The 20,294-nt window shown below is 55.0% G+C and overlaps 1 protein-coding gene across 3 annotated transcripts; it reads right to left on the reverse strand.

The window, feature by feature from the left end:
• Nucleotides 1-127: 127 nt before the first annotated feature.
• On the reverse strand, nucleotides 128-18,776 carry KLHL26 (kelch like family member 26). Of its 3 annotated transcripts, none has more exons than XM_063403455.1 (3): nucleotides 18,520-18,776; nucleotides 7,027-7,209; nucleotides 128-4,051 (listed from the first exon to the last, which is right to left on the reverse strand). In XM_063403455.1, exons 1-3 carry the CDS (start codon nucleotides 18,564-18,566, stop codon nucleotides 2,470-2,472), a joined length of 1,812 nt encoding a protein of 603 aa, XP_063259525.1. In that variant the 5' UTR covers nucleotides 18,567-18,776; the 3' UTR covers nucleotides 128-2,469. The 3 variants fall into 3 exon arrangements, with proteins under 3 accessions (XP_063259525.1, XP_063259526.1, XP_063259527.1); XM_063403456.1 differs by lacking the exon at nucleotides 18,520-18,776 and adding an exon at nucleotides 7,340-7,506; XM_063403457.1 differs by lacking the exon at nucleotides 7,027-7,209.
• Between the last annotated feature and the right edge of the window lie 1,518 nt (nucleotides 18,777-20,294).

The raw sequence follows: 20,294 nt of genomic DNA on the forward strand, positions 1-20,294 counted from the left end.
ATGGGGATGGGAATGGGAATGGGAATGGGAATGGGAAATGGGAATGGGAATGGGAAGGGGAATGGGAATGGGAAATGGGAATGGGAATGGGAATGGGAATGGGAACGGGGATGGGAATGGGAATGGGAATGGGAATGGGAATGGGAATGGGAATGGGAATCCCAGGTGAGTTTTCCTTCATGGCAAGCAATCGTTTAATAAATAGAATTCCAGAAGGGCTTTGTGCATCCTCCTGTCTGCAATGCAACGCTTCCAACAGGAATGAATACCTGGATTTATTTTGGCAAGGTTGTCCTTGAAAGGGAGACCAGGCAGGCTTTTCTGTGTTTTCCAAGGATTTTCCTCTCTCCCCCCAGCACACCCACACCTACCTGAGGGGCTGAGGGGAAAAGGCAGCCTTGGTTTCCTCAGGAGGAGATTCCAGGGGTGGTCTCCACACAGATTCCGGGCGTGTGCGGGGTGGGAACCACACTCAGGGGTTGGAGAGCACCCAAACCATCCCCTGCTGCCACAGGAGCCGGGGAAATTTGAAATAAAACAGGGAAGAACACCTGAGTGCTACAGAACCACGGAATCCCGGAGTGGGTTGGGTTGGGAGGGACCTTCAAGCCCATCCAGTGCCAGCCCTGCCATGGGGACACTTTGTGCTGTCCCCGGTGGCTCCAGGCTGGCCTTGGACACTGCCAGGGATGCACAGCTTCTCTGGGAACCCCTCCAGAGAAGGATTTATCCCGAATATCCCACCTAACCCCCTGCCTGTGGCTCTGGGTGAAGGAATGACCCCCTCAGAAGAGGATTCTTGCACGTGGGAAAGGGAGGAACCCCTCCCTGTGCTACCAACCTGAGAAATATCATTTTTATCGACATGTGGAAGCGTTCAGCGAGGAAAATCCACTCTTTTGTTAACTGTGAAGCTGGAACTGAGCTCCAGCTCATCCTGTCAGCATCTCCTGCCTCTGCCAAGCCCGTCCCAGGCCAAAGGAGCAGAGAAAAGGAGTGAATGAAGTGCCTGAGCACCCTCCAAGTGCAGCATTCCACACAGCAACATGTCCCTTTTATCGATTTATTATTGGCAGGCCAGCAAATGGAGAGGAAGGGAGGAGATCCTGCACGGCTTTTATCTGAAATTCAGAATGCACCCTACCCAGAGGAGCTCTGATCCCAAGAATTCCAGAAAAATCTCCAAGGTGTGGAGTTCCTGCTTCACACAGAGCCCTCAAGGATTCATCAGCACACCACACATCACGAGTTGTCACTAAAGGTTGCAGCCCAGGATTTATTTCACAGCAGAATGCAACAGCTTCTCTACAAAAGGAGACGGTGTGCATCCAAATCAAGCTGACACAGATACAAAACGAAGCCCTTGGAAACGGAATTCCTGATAAAAACAGAGATTTCTGCAATTCATTCGTCAAATTAAATAAGGAAAATGGCTTGGAGGAGAGGAAAGTTCAGGAAGTGTCCTGTGCAGTGAAGATTTCACAAAAATGACAGCGCCATCTCAAACCAATCTCTTAATTCAAAACACCACCACAGCAACAAAACCACATTCCACTGGGACTCCCATCACTTTGGGATGCTGAGCAGCTCGTTCACATGGCAGGGAAGAAAACCTTCCAGCTGCTGCAGGAGTAGCACCCACCTCCTTTCCTGGAGCAAGAGTCGGGATGGAGGTGCTGGGAAAGGTGAAAATCCTGACCCAGGATCTGCAGGAGCTCTTGGCTTCACTCATGGACGACTGCAGAGCTCTTATTGCCAGGGTAGCCAGATTTTTTGGCACTTCTAAACCCAAATAATCATGCCTGTTTATATATAATCAAGCTTTCACCATGGCTTTAGTGCTGCAAACTCTGCACGCCCCAATTAAGGGAGAATTTCTGCACTAGGGGAGCCGGAGGGGGCGAGGATTTGCAGCGAGATCCAAGCAGCGAAGGCCAGAGGTGTGCAGGGATAAACATTCCCTTCTGCAGGAAGGGAAAAAAAGGAAAAGCCACCTTTGAAAAACAGGGCTCTGCTTTCCTAATCCAAGCACCTGAGCTCTCGTAGCTCCCCCTGTCCTTTTATTGCTTCTGGAGGTCAGTGTGTTACACAGGTTTTGGTTTGGTTTAGTTTCTTTTTTTCCTAAAAAACCGACAAAGCGACGCAGGACGATTTTCTTTTATTTTTGGAGCTATTGATAAAAATAAAACGACCCTACCTGATCTCTTGGAAACAAGACCCCAGTGCTGAGTGACTCCTGAGCCGCCGACATTTGTGTAAAAACACGAGAAGTTGGCGAAATGCAACAACCCCCACCAGAAAATAAACGAGAGGGAGAGGAGGGAAAAGCTTTTCCCAGTTGTAAAATCTGCTCAGCCCGCCTGTGCTGCCGATGGAGCTGCTCCACCAGGACTCCCCAGGCAGCAGGAGGAACTTTCTGGAGCAGGGAGCCCGGGGCTGTTCCTCCTTCTCTGTCCCACAGCCCCGGAGTCACCTCTGTCCCGTCACCTGCGGGAGGATGACAGGGGCACAGGCAATGCCAGCAAAAGACTCAGGGAAGTGCAGGTCCCTCTCCCACTCGTCCGTCTCGGTGTTGTAGACCTGCACGATGCTGGTGACGTTGTTCAGGTGCCAGTTGTAGCCGCCCACGATGTAAATCTTCTTCTCCAGGAGGCAGCAGCCGGCCTCCGACTGCCCCGCGCGCATCGGGCTCACCGTGGTCCACTGGTCCGTCTCGGGCACGTAATACTCCACGGCCAGGACATCAAAGCACCGATCCACGTGGTCCATGCGTCCCCCCAGGGCGTAAATCCTGCCCCCGGAGCCCACCATGGCGTGCAGCACCCTGGGCTCGTTCATGGGGCTCTTAAACTCCCACTGGTCGGCGGCGGGGTCGTAACAGTGCAGCGCCTTCTTGTCCTCCACGGAGATGCCGTAGCCCCCCGAGATGTAGAGCCTGTCGCCCGCCGTGGCGCCGGCGTGGCCCCACGTCCTGCGCTTCAGCGAGCACACGTAGCTCCACTCGTTGTCCTTGGGGCTGTACTTCTCCACCGAGGCCAGGCTGCCCGAGCGGTTGCGGCCGCCCGTGGCGTACACCATGCCGCGCAGCACGTTGAGCTGGAACTGGATCCTGCTCTCCTGCATGGCCTGGATGCGCAGCCACTGGTTGAGGTGGGGGTCGTAGCGGTAGGACACGTCCACGGCGCCCTCCCCGCTGCGGTACTGCAGCTGCTGGCCCCCAACCAGGTAGACGAAGTTGTCCAGCACGGCCACGCAGGAGTGGCTGCTGCCCACCTCCATCTCGGTGAGCTGGCGGAACTGGCGGCCGCCGGCGTCGGGCAGGCAGAACACCTTGGAGCTGACGGTGCGGTCGTTGTCGGTGTAGGGCGTGCCACCGAAGGTGACGAGGGACAGCACGTCCGAGCGCACGGCCGTGCGCGGCGACTGCATCTCGTGCTGCCGGAAGGGCAGGATCTGGTAGTTGAAGGCCTCCAGCAGGTACTGGCGGCACAGCACGTCCTCCACCATGATGTCCAGGGTCTGCACGCTGTCCACCAGCTCCGAGGATTTCATCAGCGGGAAGCGGATGTGGCGCAGCACCTGGCTGGCGCCGGCGCGGCGCGCCGGGTCGAACTGCAGCCAGCGCACGGCGGCGCGGAACAGCTCGATCTCGCTGCAGCTCTTGAGCTTGTTGCTCTGCAGGAAGAACACCAGGCGCTCCAGGGGCAGGTGGAGGAAGTCCTCCTCCTCGGAGATCTGCAGGAAGTGCCTGAAGGTGAAGGCGTCCACGGATTCCTTGAGGGAGGCCAGGCTGAAGGTGGTGGCCATCTGGCCGATGTTGAGGCACGTCTCCACGCTCATGGCCGACTTGAGGAACTCCTCGCACAGCTCCACCACGGGCACCATCTGCAGGAAGACGGCGGCTCCCAGCACGTCCTGGATGCAGTCGAGGTCCAGCGTCACCTCGGCGCTGTAGGCGAAGTCGATGATGTGCTTCAGGCCCTTGGCGGACACGCCCTTGAGCTCGATCACGTCCTGGCTGGCCTCTCTCATCCCGCCCGTGAACATCGCCCTGCGGGTCAGCAACACAGAAAAATACCCCCCCAGTTTATGCAAAAATGCAGCACTTTCTAATTCGATCAGAATTGGGGTTTATTTAACACTCTCAGGGTGGGGAAGGGGGGAATAAATCAAGGCTAAATCTCTATGAGCCAGGAGAAACGAGAGTGTGCGATGACTTACATAAGGCTTGCATAAACAGGAATATTCAGCAACTGGAGAAGTTTTCTGCAATCCCACTGGCAGCAGGAATAAGAGCAGACCACAGGACCAAGCTCCAGGAGGAGGCAGGGCTGCCAGGGCAGGGAGTGAACAATTCTGGACACCAATGGATCGGTGATATCCAACAAAAAGGATCTGCAGCAGCAGAGATTGGGAGCTGCACCCCGAAGGGTTTTAGGTTCAGGGTTGGGAGCACAAGGAAGGAACACTCCAGTGATTCCTGGCAGCAAGGCCTGTAGGCCCTGTGATCCCCTTACCTCACAGGGAACTACGAAATGCTCAAAAATTGCAGGTGCAACACATCTCACAGCAGCTCTGGCCTCCAGCAGAGCCTCCCCTCCTGCACGGCTCCTTCCCAAGGCCTGCAGGAACGGGAGCCGCGGCCCCTCCGGCGTGGCCGGCGGCAGGGGGCTGACAGGCAATTAAACAAAAATCGGGGGGAAAAGGCTCAGTTACAGCACAGCTGTGCTCGCCCAGGCCACGCAGAGCTCAGGGCCTGGATCAGCTCCTTGGGAGGCTCCTAAATTCCACAGGAAGCACATTCCACACCGAGGGCTGCGAGGCTGCGGCTCCCAGCGCCGGGGACAGGGCTGCACCTGTGGGGTTTGGGCCACTTTTGCCCCTTTGGGCTATTTACAGCCCGTTCCAGAGGGTTTTGTTGCCCAGGGGTGGCCGTGGTGCTCAGGGAGCAGTGGTAGAGCAGTTGTGGGTGAGGCAAAATCAGAGCAGGTGACGGGCAGTGCCACCGCTCCCTGCCACTGCACGAACGTCCCACCAAATCCATGAATTGTCACACAAAAGGTCCTAAAACTGCACATTTTGGGCTGGTTTTTTTTCCACCTGCTCTTTTCCGTGGGAAAGGTAAATCCGTGGTGTCACCAGAGCCGCCTGCGCCGACTCCAAGGTGCGAGTCAGCCCCAAAAAATGCTGACCAGACACAGGAATAAAGGAATATCTTGGGAACACTGTCAGAAGCCAGGAGCTCCAAGTTTCCTGTCCAAACCAGGCTAGAAAACCTGCTGCATAAACCCAAGAAATCCTAAATGACCTAAAGAAGGAAATACCTGCATGTGAGAGTGACCAGGAACGCTGGTCCCAATTCTTTGTCCGTGCAGCAGATGAGAGAATTCTGCTGAAATCCCTGCACATCCCATGTCCCAGCCCTGCTCCCTGCCCTGTGCTCCTGCACCAGCTGAGCTGGGAGGGGAAAACCTTCATTGTTGCCATGCTGAAGACAAATCATCAACTAGAACGCAACTCCCTTCCAAAAAGTGTTATGGTTCTAAAATGCTGATTATATAAATGCCTCGATTTCACTCTTTTTCCCTCCCCCTTCCCGCAGGCAAAAAAAATAAAAAACCCACAGAGTGTTTTCAAAAGCTGGATTATTCTGCCATTGTTCCCCAGGACAACCTTCTTTAGCACCTCTGAAGTTCTGAGGAGGAACCTACTCAGCGATGAGTGAAACCACCCTGGCAGTGGCCCTGCACCAGAGGGGAGGAATAAAACAGAGCCATTAGCAGCTGTGGGGAGAGCAGCTCCAGGATTAATTGTGGATAAGCCTGGAAGGTTTGTGTCACCCCAGGAAAAGAGGAGGGAAGAGCCTGGAAAATGAACGCAGAGGGGCTGGATAACGGGCAGAGGGACAGCGGGGAGATGCCACGGAAGCCCCTCAATCTTGTTCACCTGCAGGGAGGGACCTGCATGTCAAGGGACTGCAAATCCCATCAGCAGCCCCCTTTCCACCCCTCCCAGAGTCTGGAATAATTCCCAGCTCGAGTTCTCCATGAGTCTGAGCCTTCCCTGCTCCCAGCACATCCCTCAGTTTGTGCTGCCCCAAAATTATCCCAGACCCGAAGCCATTCCCAGTCAGAGCCGTCCCAGGAGGGTTTCACAGGGAGAGTCAGTCCTGAGGAGCAGCTGAGGGGATCCAGGAGGAGAAAAGGGGACTCAGGAGGGACCCCCTGGCTCTGCACAGCCCCTGACAGGAGGGGACAGCCGGGCTCTGCTCCCAGGGGACAGCAGGACAAGAGGGAACGGCCTCAGGCTGGCCCAGGGGAGGCTCAGGTTGGATATCAGGAAAATTTCCCTATGGAAAGGGTGGTCAGGGTTTGGCAGGGGCTGCCCAGGGAGGTTTGGAATTCCCATCCCTGGAGGTGTCCAAGGAGCTCCTGGAGGTGGCACTCAGAGCTCTGGGCTGGGGACAAGGCTGAGCTTGATGACCTTGGGGATCTTTTCTAACCTGAGCCACGATTCCGTGATTCTGTGACAGAGGCAGGATGGATAAAACACCCATTTTCACTCGGGACTGAATTCCCTGCCCTGCAGTTGGCTCCTCACAGTGCTTTGGTTTTCTGGGACGATTCTCCCAGGTCTGGGGGGATCACACGAGGCCCTTGGTGCCCTCCAGACACAGCAGTGGTGGTTCAAGAGAACAGGAGGGTGCGGTGCCTCATCCTGCAGCCCTCACTGCCCCTTCCAAATTAGCTCCAAAGCGACTCCACAGCACCAACACCTGCCCAGGTGGGGTCAAAACCTGAGCCTGGACTCCTGCCCTGGCCCAGCAGCTGGAGTTGAACAATCCTGAGTGCAGAGGGACTGATCCTGAACCTCCACCTGCCTGCAGGACACCCGTGGAGCAAAGCAAACTCCAAAGGCTCCTGTGGGGCTTTTGGGCTGTGGTGGGGAGCTTGGGGTGGGGGAGGATGGGGACACAGCAAACCCACGGGAAAGGTAGAAGTGCCTGCTTCCCTCTGGGATTCTCACCTGAAATAGTCACTGCAGGCAGCCAAGACAACTTTATGAACCTGAAACACTTCATTATTTATAGTGAGGATGACATCAAGCAGCTGAGCCTGGGCTCGGAGCGAGGCCAGTCCCTGCAGCAGCGTGGTGCTGTGGCCAGGAGCAGAGAACGTGCATTTCAGGGTGCTGTTCTTGTCAGCCATGCTAAAAACAGAACAAGAGAGACAGCCTGGTTTGAGACGAGCACAGAATGTCAGGTACCCACCTAGCCGGGAGCTGGGACCGGCTGGAAGGCAAATCCCACCTCAAACAGCCACCCAGGGGACATCAGCACCTGGAGCTCCCTTCTCCCAGCACGGAGCACTTCCACATTTTCCAGCCATCCTCTGGCACTGCTGACAGCCCTGCAGCACACACGGGGCTCCAGACACCACCCAGACAGCTCCTGGGGCCACAATCTCCAAGGAATGTTGGTTCTCTCCACGCTGAGCTGCCCCGGAGTCCCCCCCTGACCTCGGCTGCAACCACGACACCGAAAATGAACACAGAGCGGCTGGAGAACGGGCAGAGGGACAGCAGGGAGGTGCCAGGGAAGCCCCTCAGTCTTGTTCACCTGCTGGGAGGGACCTGCACGTCAAGGGACTGCAAATCCCATCAGCAGCCCCCTTTCCACCCCTCCCAGAGTCTGGAATAATTCCCAGCTCGATTTCTCCAAGAGTCTGAGCACAGCCACAGCTTCTCCTCACCACCTTCCCTGCCTGCAGCTGCTGGATTCCCTGCTCCAGCCAAGGACAGCCCTGCCAGCCCCATTTCATCCTTCCCTTCTGCCTGACCCCCAGGAGAGGAGCAAAAAAAGCAAAATACTGCCCGGCCGCCCTGAAGAGCGTCAGCTGTTTGAGCTGCGGTGTCAACAGTCCCCTCCCAGCGTCAGCATCTCCTGGCTTCCTTCTCCCAGTGCATCTCACACGTGTTCCCCAGCAGCATCCCGGGCTGTGCCTGGCCTCAGATGCACTCAGCGGGAGCAGCAGGAGCCCAGCCCGGGGGAGAGGCTGCGGGATGCTCTGGGAACAACCCCGCCGCCGACACTGCGAGATTCCCCCGAGCCCGCCCGGGGGAAATCCCAAATTCGTTGGCAAATCTGATCCAGCTCTGAGCGAGTTTTCGGGATCAACACCCTGGGGAAACGCAGGGATCGATGCTCGGGATGGGGCTGATGTTTCCAGGAGCATCCTGCTGCTCCTTGTCTGCGTTTTTTGAGCAATGTTTTATGGAAACGTGACATGGAAAAAATCCCAAGGAGATTATCCCGAGCCTGGGAAGCTGCAGGAGCTGCTCCCAAACCCACAGTGGGAGAGTGCACTTAGGACTGCACTTAGAGGGAATTATCATCACTGTTATTGTTATTATTATTATTTAGGTGGAATAAAGCAAGGGAGCCAAAAAGGAGTAGGCTGGGGCTGAGTAATCCCAGAGTTTGCTCCAACCCTCCTCCCTCAGAGCTCCCTGGAACAACAACAGCCACACACAATGGACCAAACGAGCCGGCGAGGTCAGGGAAGAGTCAGGGAGATGGGATAACAAAAAAGGGGATGTAAACAATCCTCAAACAATGCGGGACAAGGGACAGGGCTCGCTCCTATCGGGTTGCAATTTCCTGCAAGCTTTAGGGAGAGGGAGCGAGGGGAAATCTGGGATGTCCATCAGAGCACCGGGAGGGCGGCTCTGGAGCTCGCTGGGATGCACAAAGCAAACCTTGGCAGGGCTGGTTCGAGCTCCTCAGGCTTGGGAACGCGCCCCAAAATCCATGGGAGCTCCTACCGGGATGGGCGGCCTGAAATCCCCACCCCGAAAATCAAAGCACTCCAAAGAGCCTCGGAGCAGAGCGTGGAGCTTTCCTCGCTGGAATAAAAGGGATTAGCAAAAAGGCAGCTGCTGACAGGACCTTTATCCACACTCTGCAAGCCAAGAAAAGTCTGTCCACTCCGGCTCTTCCCGGGGAAAAAGAGGGAAGAGGATTCCCAGCACGACAAAGCCTTTGCTGCTCCTCTCTGAGCTCGGGTTTGCTGGGAGAGGAAGGAGGAAATGTCCAGCAGAGCACGGGAATGGAGCTGCCTCTGGACACAGCATCAGCCCCAGCCCCAGGCTGGACAGGTGAATCCACAGGGATGGATCCCCACAGATCCCATCACCCTCCATCTCCTGCACCATTCTCCTCATAGGAATTCTCCTTTTTTTTAATATTTTTTGGTACTGATTCCAGACATTTCCTCTTCCCTCCTTGGTGTCCATCCCTGTGGGAATGCTGGATCCACTGCCCTGGCAGCACAGGTTCAAACAACCAGCGTCACCTGCACAAATATTCCCCTTTTTTTAATTTATTTTTTCCTCTTCCTCAATTCACTTTTACAGGATCAGCTCAGGGCGGGGTGGTGCATTGGAATAAAGGTGTTTGGATGTGGGATTCATTTCAACAGGTGATGGAACAGCTCCTCCAGGAAAAACTCCGTGTTCTGGTTCCTTTGTCTATTTACAGGGATGGAATAAAAGGATCCAATGATTGCACAATACCCTGAGGAGGGGAAAATAAAGCAAAACAAAAGAAAAGCATCGCTAATGTCCAGAAAAAAAAAAAACCAAAAGGATTTTAAGGAGAAAAAAACAAGCTGGAAACAAAACAAAATCCACGCAAAGCATGAGAAATCAAGCAAGGGATTTATGGAAAACAAAAGGGGGAGGAGGAGAGGTGAGAGAACAGCACCAGGCAGTTTTTGCTCTGCGGGGAGAAAAAAGGGATTTGTGATAAGAGCAGGCTTGGCTGGACACGGGAGCACGCCTGGATCCACGGCCTTGGCTCCCGGAATGAAGGAAGAAGAGGAGCAGCAGTCGGATGCCAGAGAGTGAAAAATAAATATATAAAACCCCCCGAGCACAAAAGGAAGCCTTGAACATGTGAGAGCGCCTTTGTGAGGCTGTCCCTATCTCATCCCAGATCTCCAAATGCAGGGAACTTGTTGCTTAACGATTTGTTACAGCAGGAACAGCCTGGAAGACAAAACTCGGGAAGAGTCGCATCTCCTGCTCGCAGCTCAGAAAGTGCCCGGGAGATAAAAACCTTTCAGCACGACAGGGAGAGAGAAAGTGTTGATCCTGCTCCTTCCCTTTCCTTGGGAGGCAGGGCTGGAATATTGAAAATGAAAGTTCTGGAATTTTCCTTGGGATGCTCGTCTTTGTCCTTGAAAAGTTGGATTTTCACGGGGGTGTCTGTGGTCAGAGGCTCCTTCAACACCTCGGCTTGGAGCAGGGTCAGGGTGGGGCTGCACCCGAATTTATCAAAAAAGGGGATTTGTGATAAGAGCAGGCTTGGCTGGACACGGGAACGAGCCTGGATCCACGGCCTCGGCTCCCACTCCAAAGCTGGGAATGAAGGAAGAAGAGGAGCAGCAGTTGGATGCCATGGAGTGAAAAATATAGAAATAAAAAATAGATAAAAATACATGTAAAAATAAAAATAAAATCTTAAATAAATACATAAAAATAAAATCTTAAATAAATATATAAAAATAAAAAATAAATAAATATTACCAGGGAACAAGAAATGGGATTGGGGATTTGATGGCAGCCCTGGCACCCCTGTTCAAACCAGGGAACAAGAAATGGGATTGAGGATTTGATGGCAGCCCTGGCACCCCAATTCCAGCCAGGGAACAAGAAATGGGATTGAGGATTTGATGGAAGCCCTGGCACCCCAGCTCCAAGCAGGGAACAAGAAATGGGATTGGGGATTTGATGGCAGCCCTGGCACCCCAATTCCAGCCACAGAACAAGAAATGGGATTGAGGATTTGATGGCAGCCCTGGGACCCCAATTCCAGCCAGGGAACAAGAAATGGGATTGAGGATTTGATGGCAGCCCTGGGACCCCAATTCCAGCCAGGGAACAAGAAATGGGATTGAGGATTTGATGGCAGCCCTGGCACCCCAATTCCAGCCAGGGAACAAGAAATGGGATTGAGGATTTGATGGCAGCCCTGGCACCCCAATTCCAGCCAGGGAACAAGAAATGGGATTGAGGATTTGATGGCAGCCCTGGCACCCCAATTCCAGCCAGGGAACAAGAAATGGGATTGAGGATTTGATGGCAGCCCTGACACCCCTGTTCAAACCAGGGAACAAGAAATGGGATTGAGGATTTGTCTCCGAAGCCAGATTGCTTTCAATCCTCAGAGCTCAGCGTGGGGAAGGCAGCCCCAGGCTGAACCCTGGCGCTCAGGAGATGTCCTGGCCCGGGTTAAGGGAGGGGTTCCAGGCTGGGAGGGCAAACAGGGCCAGGACTGCTCCTGCTGCTGCTGCACCCAGAGCGGAGCCCTCGGCCCGGGCTCCGAGCGAGGAGCGCCGGGGTTTGACCAGAACCAGATGCAGAGCGGAGGCATCTGCACACCCCCGAGGCCTCTCCAGCTGAGATGTCGAGGGCCACGCTTCCAGAATCAGCTCAGGCACAAAGAACATCCCAAGAACAAGCGGCCCCTGGCGCTGCCTCCTCCGTTCCCCGCGGCGTCACGTGGAGCCCAAGATGCGTTTCGAGCTAATGAATCATTTTTACCAAATCTGTACTGATGATTAAAAACATCAAAGCTGGAATTAAAGGCTTACCGAGAGCATGAGTTCATATTTCAGCATGTTTGCAACCGCTGCACAAGTACAAGTGGAGAGAATTAGAGCAGGACAGATTGTAACATTTTAGTGATTGAATTAAGGGAGGAAAAAAAAAATCTTTGGCTGCGCCACTGCCTGTCGTGTTCCTCCTCTTCTCCTACAGCAGGGAAGGAGGGGCAGGCTGGTGCTCTCCACCCCAGCTCAGCATCCCCACAGTTTGTTTTTTTGGGCAGGTGGTGCTGGGTCATTTTTCACGCAGGAGAAACCCGAGGGGGGTTTTGGCAGGGTTCCTGAGCGGGGCAGGATTCCAGCAGCCAAACTCTTCCACAAACACCGGCCCCAGAGGTGGGACCCGGCCGGGGGACACGAGGGGAAGGAGGAGAAGCAGCAGAACAGGGGGAAAATCACCGGGTTTGGAGTGGCACAGCTTTTCCAGGGCCAAACAAAAGGGCTGGGATTGCAAACCAGCCAGCGAGGCACCTGCGAGGAATTTTTTTGTGGTGAGAGCAGCAGAACTCCCATAAAGCTGGAGAGTAACTTTATTTAGAACATAAGGTATGAATATTAAGGACCTTCTTTAGGAACCTTTGACAGGCAGCATTATAGATATTTTAATAATGCAAATCATTTAATGCCTTTAGTTTCATGCCTAAGTAAAAAAAAAAAATACATTTAGATTCTGATTTTTAAACTACAATTAAGACACTTAAAATCAAAACAAAAGTCAAACTCCCTCAGATAAGTCACTGGTAGCCATGGTGACTGTAATATTTCAGATCCTCAGGCTTTCTGTCACATGCCCAAACGATGAAAATGAGTTCTCAGCACTTCACAAACGCTGCGTTAGGGCAGAAAGGCTGAGCCCTTCCCCGAGGCTTTGCTGCTTCCCAGAGTCTCGTTTGGGATTTTGGGATGACGTTCCCGTGGCCTTTGCATCCCTCTGAGCAGACACAGCAAGGAGTTTCCTTGGAAGTTTGGGGGGGAGGAATTCGAGGCACAGAAATACTTGCCCTGTTAACCTACTTCTGTTCCCAGCAGCATTTACAGCCTTTCCCGGCCAAATTAGCAACCATAAGCACTTAATGATCAGCAACTAATTAAATATTAACACTCAGAATGAAGGGGATGTTTTCCAGCGAAACATAATCATCCTCAAGGAAGATATGGGCATGAAAAAAAAAGCGTTTAATCGATTTCTTTGTTCCTTTTTCCAACTCCTTCCCTTAATTTCTCCCATTTTCCTCCTCTGCCTCCACTCATTTTCCACTCCTGACACCGTCTCTTTCATCAAAGCAATAAATAAAAGGAGAGAGCCTGAGACTAATATCGCTGTTTAGAAGTGACTGGCAATTTGCAGGGCTCAAATAAAGAGATTATAAATGGGGCTGAGTTTCAGGAGGAGAGAGACTTTGTGTGAAAATAATGGACCTCTGGAAAACGCCTCAAGTGCAAGAGGAAAGTTTGAAAAGTCTCCAGCCTCAAAATTTAAGGGAATTTATTGTTTGGCAAAGGGAGAGCAAAGAAACATTCAGTATTTAAGAAAGAAAAAGGACAAAGCCCGGCAAACAAAGCGTTTTTTTAGTTCTGTTTCAAGGCCCCAAAGGCTGGTCCCTCTTCCAGCAGCCGGACTGGTCAGCACTGGGATGGGACTGGTCAGCACTGGGATGGGACTGGGCACTGCTGTGCTCCCACACTGGCCACTGCCAGCCAAGCCAGGCCTGATTCAGACCTGAAACTTAGTGAAAACAGCAATTAAAGCTGGATTTTACAGAAGCCAGGAGGCACCTGGTTAATTTTCTTTCTGTCTCAGGTCCTGCTGATTTCTTTATTTGCATCCCATCTCCCCCAAGCTGGAACCAAAGCAGCCCACAGGTAAAGCAGCAAGAAGCTTTTCAATTTATTTCTTTGTTTAAATTTTTTTTTTTTTTTTTAATGCCCTTAGAAGTCTCAGGCATTTCCAAAATCTCTGTTTTTCTTTTCTTGTGAGCCGGACTCGCTCGGGGCCCAGCAGACACACACGAATTTACTCTGCTCCCAGGCATCAATCAGGAGGTTGTTTGTGAGCCAAAGGAGGTGGGATTTTTGGTTTCTGCACTAATAAAACTGGATGGCTGTCAAAAAGCTGGCTGGCCTGGTGAAACAGAGCAGCAAAAAGTGGAGGGTGAAAGATGTGAACACGTTCAACTCTGCCACCGCCCGGGGTTTCAACGTGAGGCTCTGGGCAGGACGTGCTGTACCCAGCACAAATTGTGGGGGGAAGAAAAACAGCAACAACAACAAAAAAATAAATCCCAGAATCAGATTTTTTGAAATGTTTCTGTCACAGAGCCAGAGGCATCTTTGTGCTGGTGCAGTGGGAAAAGCAGTTTGGTGCTGGTTGTTCCAAAAGGAGAGCCCAGGTTTGGACGCTGGGGCTTGGAGGGGTAAAAGTGTCACAGTGAGATTAATTACAAGGATTTGCCATTTCTCTTTTTTCATATTTAGAGCTACCACTGAGGGTTTTGTCCTGCACTGGGGTTTTCCTCAGTCCTGCCTGGTCCCAGCAGAGAGGTGACAGCAGGAGAGAGGTGACAACCACCAGCACCATCACCAGAGCGCCCTGCCCTGTCACCACCTCGAGCTGCTCCTGTCACAGCGACTGGGAAGAAGCTCAAACCCCACCAACTTGATGTTGATTCTTTTTTATCAGCCCCAAACCCAATCCCTCTGAGCCAGGAGCAAACAGAGCAAACACAAAAACCCCTCAGAGCCTGTCCACGACCGTGGCAGGGTGACAGCAGTGACAGTCAGGCACACAGGGACCCTCAGAGCGTGGAGTTTGCATCCCAAAAAATCCATGTACACCCCCAAGCTCAGGCTCCTCACACACCCAACACTCCCTGGCAGCTCTGCCTTCAACTCTCCACGTTTCCCCAGCTCAGGGTCAAACCCTGCTGTGCACAAAGCGAAACGACAGCGGTGCCACATCCGAAACAACCCAAAAAACCCAGAGCTGTGCCCTGCTGTGGAACAGCCCGAGGGAGCAGCGGGTGCTCCCGAGCCTCTCCCAGCAGTGCAAAGGCCGGGAGGCACCTAGTGGTGTCGGGAAGCACAGCACAGCCACCAAGGCCACCCCAAAAGTGTCACCAGGGCCACACGGGCACTGCTGGACACTGCCCTGCCACCCTGCGCCCTCTCCAGTGTCACCCTGTCACCCTGGGAGCCGAGCAGAGCTGACCCATGGCATTATGTCCATCCAAAAACCTGCCAGCACCTGCCCGGGCTCTGCACAGCTCTGTGCCACCTTCCCCGTGGGGACAGCCCGTGCCAGCTCTGCCAGCCGTGTCCCCAGGGTGAGAAAACCACTCCCCACTTTGTCCCACACCCTCACCCCTCTGCTGCACACCTGGGAAGAGTCAGGGGCACGTCCAGCTCTCCCCGAGGTGCCAGGGCTGGTGCCAGGCTGTTGGCACAGCATGGATCGTGTGGCAATAGAAGGAGAGGAGCAGCTACGTGCAGGGCAGGCGCTGCTCTGCCCTCCCTGCGCCTCCACCCTCCAAATTAGAGCCTGGCAGCAGGCAGGGAGCTCGGGCAAAACCAGCACAGAGTGATGGAACAGCAGAGAACAACAGCAAACCCCCGTTCCTTCCATGGAAATGAAGGAATTGGGGTTTCCCAGCAGGTGGGAGCAGCTGCTCCAGCACTCAAATTCCAGCTCAAATCTGTTTGCAGCCCCTTCCTCCCCTCACCTGGACCCTCTGCACTCAGGTTTGTATCCATCAAAACATTTTTTTTTTTTCCCAGCTCCACGGGCAGCTCTGTCTTTGTGCCATCCTGCCCTGCACAGAGCCACCCAAGGCCACCAGGACAGCTTTTTCCTAAAGATCCCAAATTTCTGTGCAGCTCCAGCGTTTCTTAACAAGTGAGACAGTGGGAGAGACACTTTACCCACCAAGGCTCCTCCTCACAAGGCCTCACAACACCTGGAGGTAGGACAGGAACCCTTCAAGCATCCCCCAGGTTTACTTTTGCTCTAAATAAAACGGGACTCTCCCAAAACTGCAAGAGCAGGCAGCAGTTATTTTTACAGCGATTCAGTTCGAGCATAAACATTTACACCACGTCTACCAGATCCAACAACTAAATCTGTCTGAAACTTGCCATGTGGCAGAGGATGGATCCTAGAAACCCCACGAAAACTCCACTTCAGCTCCAAAAGGGAAAAAAAATATATCAAGTCTGATTGAAGGGTGAGGCTGAGACAACAGGAACACCAGAGCAAGGCAGGCTCACAGCTCTTGTCTTCCCCCTTTGTGGTTTTACTCCATCTCCCTGGACATTTCTCTCCTTCCCACCACTTTCTCAGAAGAAATAAAGTTTGGGAAGCTCAGGTCAGCATTCCCTTGATGACATTTGTGGTAAGACCTTGCCTGCTCATCCTGGTTTTCACAGCAAACACTCCAACGTGTCCTTCAAGGGATTATTCCCAATTAATTCCTCAGCAGCTTGTCTGGACACCTCAGTTAATTCCCATGGACAGGCCTGCACAGGGAGATTCTCTCCAGCATCTGGGGTGATGTTTTCCCCAGATTTTTGTGACCCTTGTGCAAAGCAGGGTCACAAAAATCCCCTCAACCAACGCTGCTCAAGCCCAGAAGCTTCTCCTGCCAAGGATCCTGAATCTCCACATTTCCTCTCCCTGATCCCAAAGCACAGAGTGAATTTTGCAGCCTGAAACTCTCCCTCTACGTGATAAAGAGGCCTGGCAGTAAAATATGAAACCCACTTGTAAGTCATGAAATTCTACCCAAGGAGGAAGAGAGGAAAAAAAACCCCACCCAAACCCCAAGTTTATTTCGAAAGAGAAGTTTGCTTTTCAATGCCCAGGAGTGGCTTTATCTCGTGCCATCAGCGTGTCCAGGGCCTTTTGTCTTGCACAGCCTGTTCTGAGTGGAATGAAAGAGCAGCATCCCAGCAGAGAAGTGAATTTTCCTGCTCCGGGGCAGCCACGCAGCTCCCGGGCAAGCGGTAGCAACTCCAAAGATGGAAATTGTGCCCTCCAAAGATGGAAATTGTGCCCTCCAAAGATGGAAATTGTGCCCGTGGCGTTGGAGCTGCAGTGCACCATCCAAATGGCATGTGTGAAACAGCCCCAGAGCCTCTGCCCTGCTGCCTCAGAGGGCAGAGAAGTGCAAAAAAGTCACAAGTGGAAGCACCTAACAAGGAATTCCAATGCCCTTGGAATCCTCCTCACGTCCTACAGCACATCCAAAGTCCTCCATCAGGTTTCTCCTCGTGTTCCCCAATAAATCCACCTTCAAACGAGTAAAAAAACCTTTAAACTGCCGACCAGCAAGAAGCAGGATCCAAACTTCAACGGGCTCTGCTTTAAAATTAACAAAGAAAATAAACACACAGCGATGGGGGAACAAAACTGCTGCAGCTCCAGCCTGGGTGATTTATCACAGCCCTGAAACAAATTGCTTCCATTTCTCACTGCTGCACATCCAGGGAACTCCCAAGTGCCAGGGGAGCAGCGCTACCAACACCTGGAGTGAGAAGTGCTGGAATTCCTGTCTGAGAAAGGAAAAGGGAGGCGCAGAGGGATGAAATGAGGCGCCACAGGTGACACAGCACGGAGGCAAAAACAGGATGTGAAATAGGTGAGGATGCAGAGAGGCTTCTCCAGAATGAACAATGCCTGGAGAGCTTCCCCTCGGGTGACACACGGGGTGGTTATTGCAGAGTGAAGCTGAGGATGAGATGCTCTGGAGGGAGGTGACAGCGCCAGGAAATGTCCCTGAGACAGAGAACACAACTGCCCGGGCACTGGAGGACATCGGCTGGGGATGGGGACACACAGGACAGCCCTGGGAACAGAAACTCCTCCAGTACCACCTGCAGCACCCAGAGCATCGCCCTGACAGGTACAACCTACAACACCCAGAGCATCGCCCTGACAGGTACCACATCACCCTGACAGGTACAACCTACAACACTCAGAGCTTCACCCTGACAGGTACCACATCACCCCCAAAGATACCATCTCACCCTGACAGGTACCATCTGCAACACCCAGAGCTTCACGCCAACAGGTACCACATCACCCCCCGACAGGTACAACCTACCCTGTGCTGCCCTCAAAGCCTGAGTGACCCACTCCCCAAAATCAAGGGCTGGGGGTGTCTGCAGGCACAGCAGAGGGGATGGGGGGCAGCAGAATGGGCCTGAAACACCAAAAATCGGGAGACTCTGGAGCGGCAATACCTGGTGGCTTTACAAAACCGCAGAGCTGGTGGTTCCTGACCCAGGGTGGGACTCACTGAGGGGTTTCACTGTGTGGATTCACTACGGGAGCCACTGTGGGAGTCACTACAGGAGTCACTACAGGAGTCACTACAGGAGTCACTACAGGAGTCACTACAGGAGTCACTACAGGAGTCACTGTAGCAGTCACACCATTTTCTGCTTTAGAGCCACCCCAAACCTCACACACCCCACGAGCAACAGCGTCGCTGCTCATCACCACCGTTCCCTTCCCGCGGGCCCCCCTCAGGATAATCCCCGGGGACACCGAGCACCGGCACCGGGCACCGGGAACCGGGCACCGAGCACCGGGTACTGAGAACCGAGCACCGAGCACGGGGCACCGAGCACGGAGCACCAGGAACCGAGCACAGAGCACCGGGCACCGGGTACTGAGAACCGAGCACCGAGCACCGAGCACCGAGCACGGAGCACGGAGCACCGGGCCGTTGGCAGCGGCTCCCCGTGCGGCCGGGCCGGCGCTCCGTGCGGCCGGGCCCGGGGGAAGGCGCGGGGCCCCGCGGGCCGATGGGGCCCGGCCCCGCTGCCCGGCCTAGGCCGCGCCGGCCCCGCTCACCTGCTCGGCCGCTCCGCGCCGAACTCGGCCCCGCCGGACTCCGCCATCGCCGCCGAGCGCCGCCGGGGCCGCGGGGGAGGCGGCGGGGCCGCCGCGTTAAAGGCGCAGCAGCGGCGGGGACCGGGAGCCGCGGGAGCCGCGGGAGCCGCGGGCTCCGCTCCGCGCCCGCCGGGCCTGGCGCCGCCCCGCCGCCACCGCCACCGGCACCGCCACCGGCACCGGCACCGGCGTGTCACCGCCACCGGCACCGGCGTGTCACCGCCCCGCGGAGAGCCCGGCTGGCACCTCCTCACGGGCTGAGGGGATGTCACCCCCTCATGGGGCTGAGGGGCTGGCACCTCCTCACGGGGATCGGGGGCTGGCACCTCCTCACGGGGATGAGGGGCTGTCACCTCCCCAAGGGGACCAGAGGCTGGCACCTCCTCATGGGGACCGAGGGATGTCACCTCCTCATGGGGCTGAGGGGCTGGCACCCCCTCACGGGGATCGGGGGATGTCACCTCCTCATGGGGCTGAGGGACTGTCACCCCCTCATGGGGCTGAGGGGCTGTCACCTCCTCACGGGCTGAGGGGCTGTCACCCCCTCATGGGGACCGGGGGATGTCACCTCCTCATGGGATGAGGGGCTGTCACCCCCTCACAGGGATTGGGGGATGTCACCTCCCCAAGGGGATGAGGGGCTGTCACCTCCTCATGGGACTGGGGGATTGGGGACTGTCACCTCCTCATGGGGAATCGGTCGCTGTCACCTCCTCATGGGGCTGAGGGGCTGTCACCTCCCCACAGCCGAGGGGGACTTTCACCTTCACACAGGGCTGGGGGATTGGGGACTGTCACCTCCCCATGGGACTGGGGGTTTGGGGGTTGTCACCTCCCCAGAGGATTGGAGGACTAAGGGTTGTCACTTCCCCATGGCCAAGGGGACAGGACTCTGTCACCTCCCAGAGTGTGGGGAGCAGGACTCTGTCACCCCCCTGAGTGTGGGGACCAGGACTCTGTCACCCCCCTGAGTGTAGAGACCAGGACTCTGTCACCCCCCAGAGTGTGGGGACCAAGACTCTGTCACCCCCCAGCCTGAGGAGTTTGGGGACTCTGTCACCGCCTCCTGGCTGACACCTGGGGCTCTGTCCCCAGGGATGTCCCAGGAGCTGTCACCTCCCTGCAGCTGCGGGGTCCCGGGGTCTGTCACCCCCCCAGAGCCCCCCAGCTCCTTCCATCCAGCATCCCCCGGCTGATGTCTGCGGGCTGCCCTGAAATCCCAGGGCTTCCCTCGGGATCCCACCTGCGGCTGGCTAAATGTCACCTGTGGCTCCTTAAATGTCACCTGCCGCTCTCTCAGTGTCACCTGCGGGGCCCAAAGCCTGCACAGCCAGCCAGGACTGAGGGGACAGCCCAAAACTCTCCCGGGCCGACCCGGGGCAGGATTTTTTGGCCGCAGTCTCCCCGTGCAGGAGCAGCCGTACCCTCCAGAGGGTGCAGTGCTGTCGCCGGAGATCCCCGCGCGTCGCGGTGCCAAAAGCTCCGCCGTCCCCACACATGGTCGGCATCAGAGCCCTCCCCGGAGCCACCGAGGCCACGCCGGGTCCGTGTAATTCCCAAAGCCGGCGCGCATCTGCTCCGGGGGGCATTCCAGGCATCGGTGGGAATCAGGAAATTATTCGGAGCGCCGGCCCTGCCAACGGCCGGGGGTAGATTTCTTTGATTTCCCATGCTCTGTGTCCACATCTGTAGAAGGGGAAGGGGGGAATTTGGACACGAGAATAAACGCGCTTGGA

The sequence above is a fragment of the Prinia subflava genome, chromosome 8 (assembly GCF_021018805.1).
Source record: "Prinia subflava isolate CZ2003 ecotype Zambia chromosome 8, Cam_Psub_1.2, whole genome shotgun sequence".
Classification (NCBI taxonomy): domain Eukaryota; kingdom Metazoa; phylum Chordata; class Aves; order Passeriformes; family Cisticolidae; genus Prinia; species Prinia subflava.

Excerpts from the sequence above, each read along its gene's own strand:
- KLHL26 (XM_063403455.1), bottom strand. The coding sequence starts at position 18,566 with ATGGCGGAGTCCGGCGGGGCCGAGTTCGGCGCGGAGCGGCCGAGCAG. Across the intron at positions 7,210-18,519 it reads GGCGCGGAGCGGCCGAGCAG|CATGGCTGACAAGAACAGCA; the intron begins GTGAGCGGGGCC and ends TTCTGTTTTTAG. Across the intron at positions 4,052-7,026 it reads GCCTGCAGTGACTATTTCAG|GGCGATGTTCACGGGCGGGA; the intron begins GTGAGAATCCCA and ends GCTGACCCGCAG.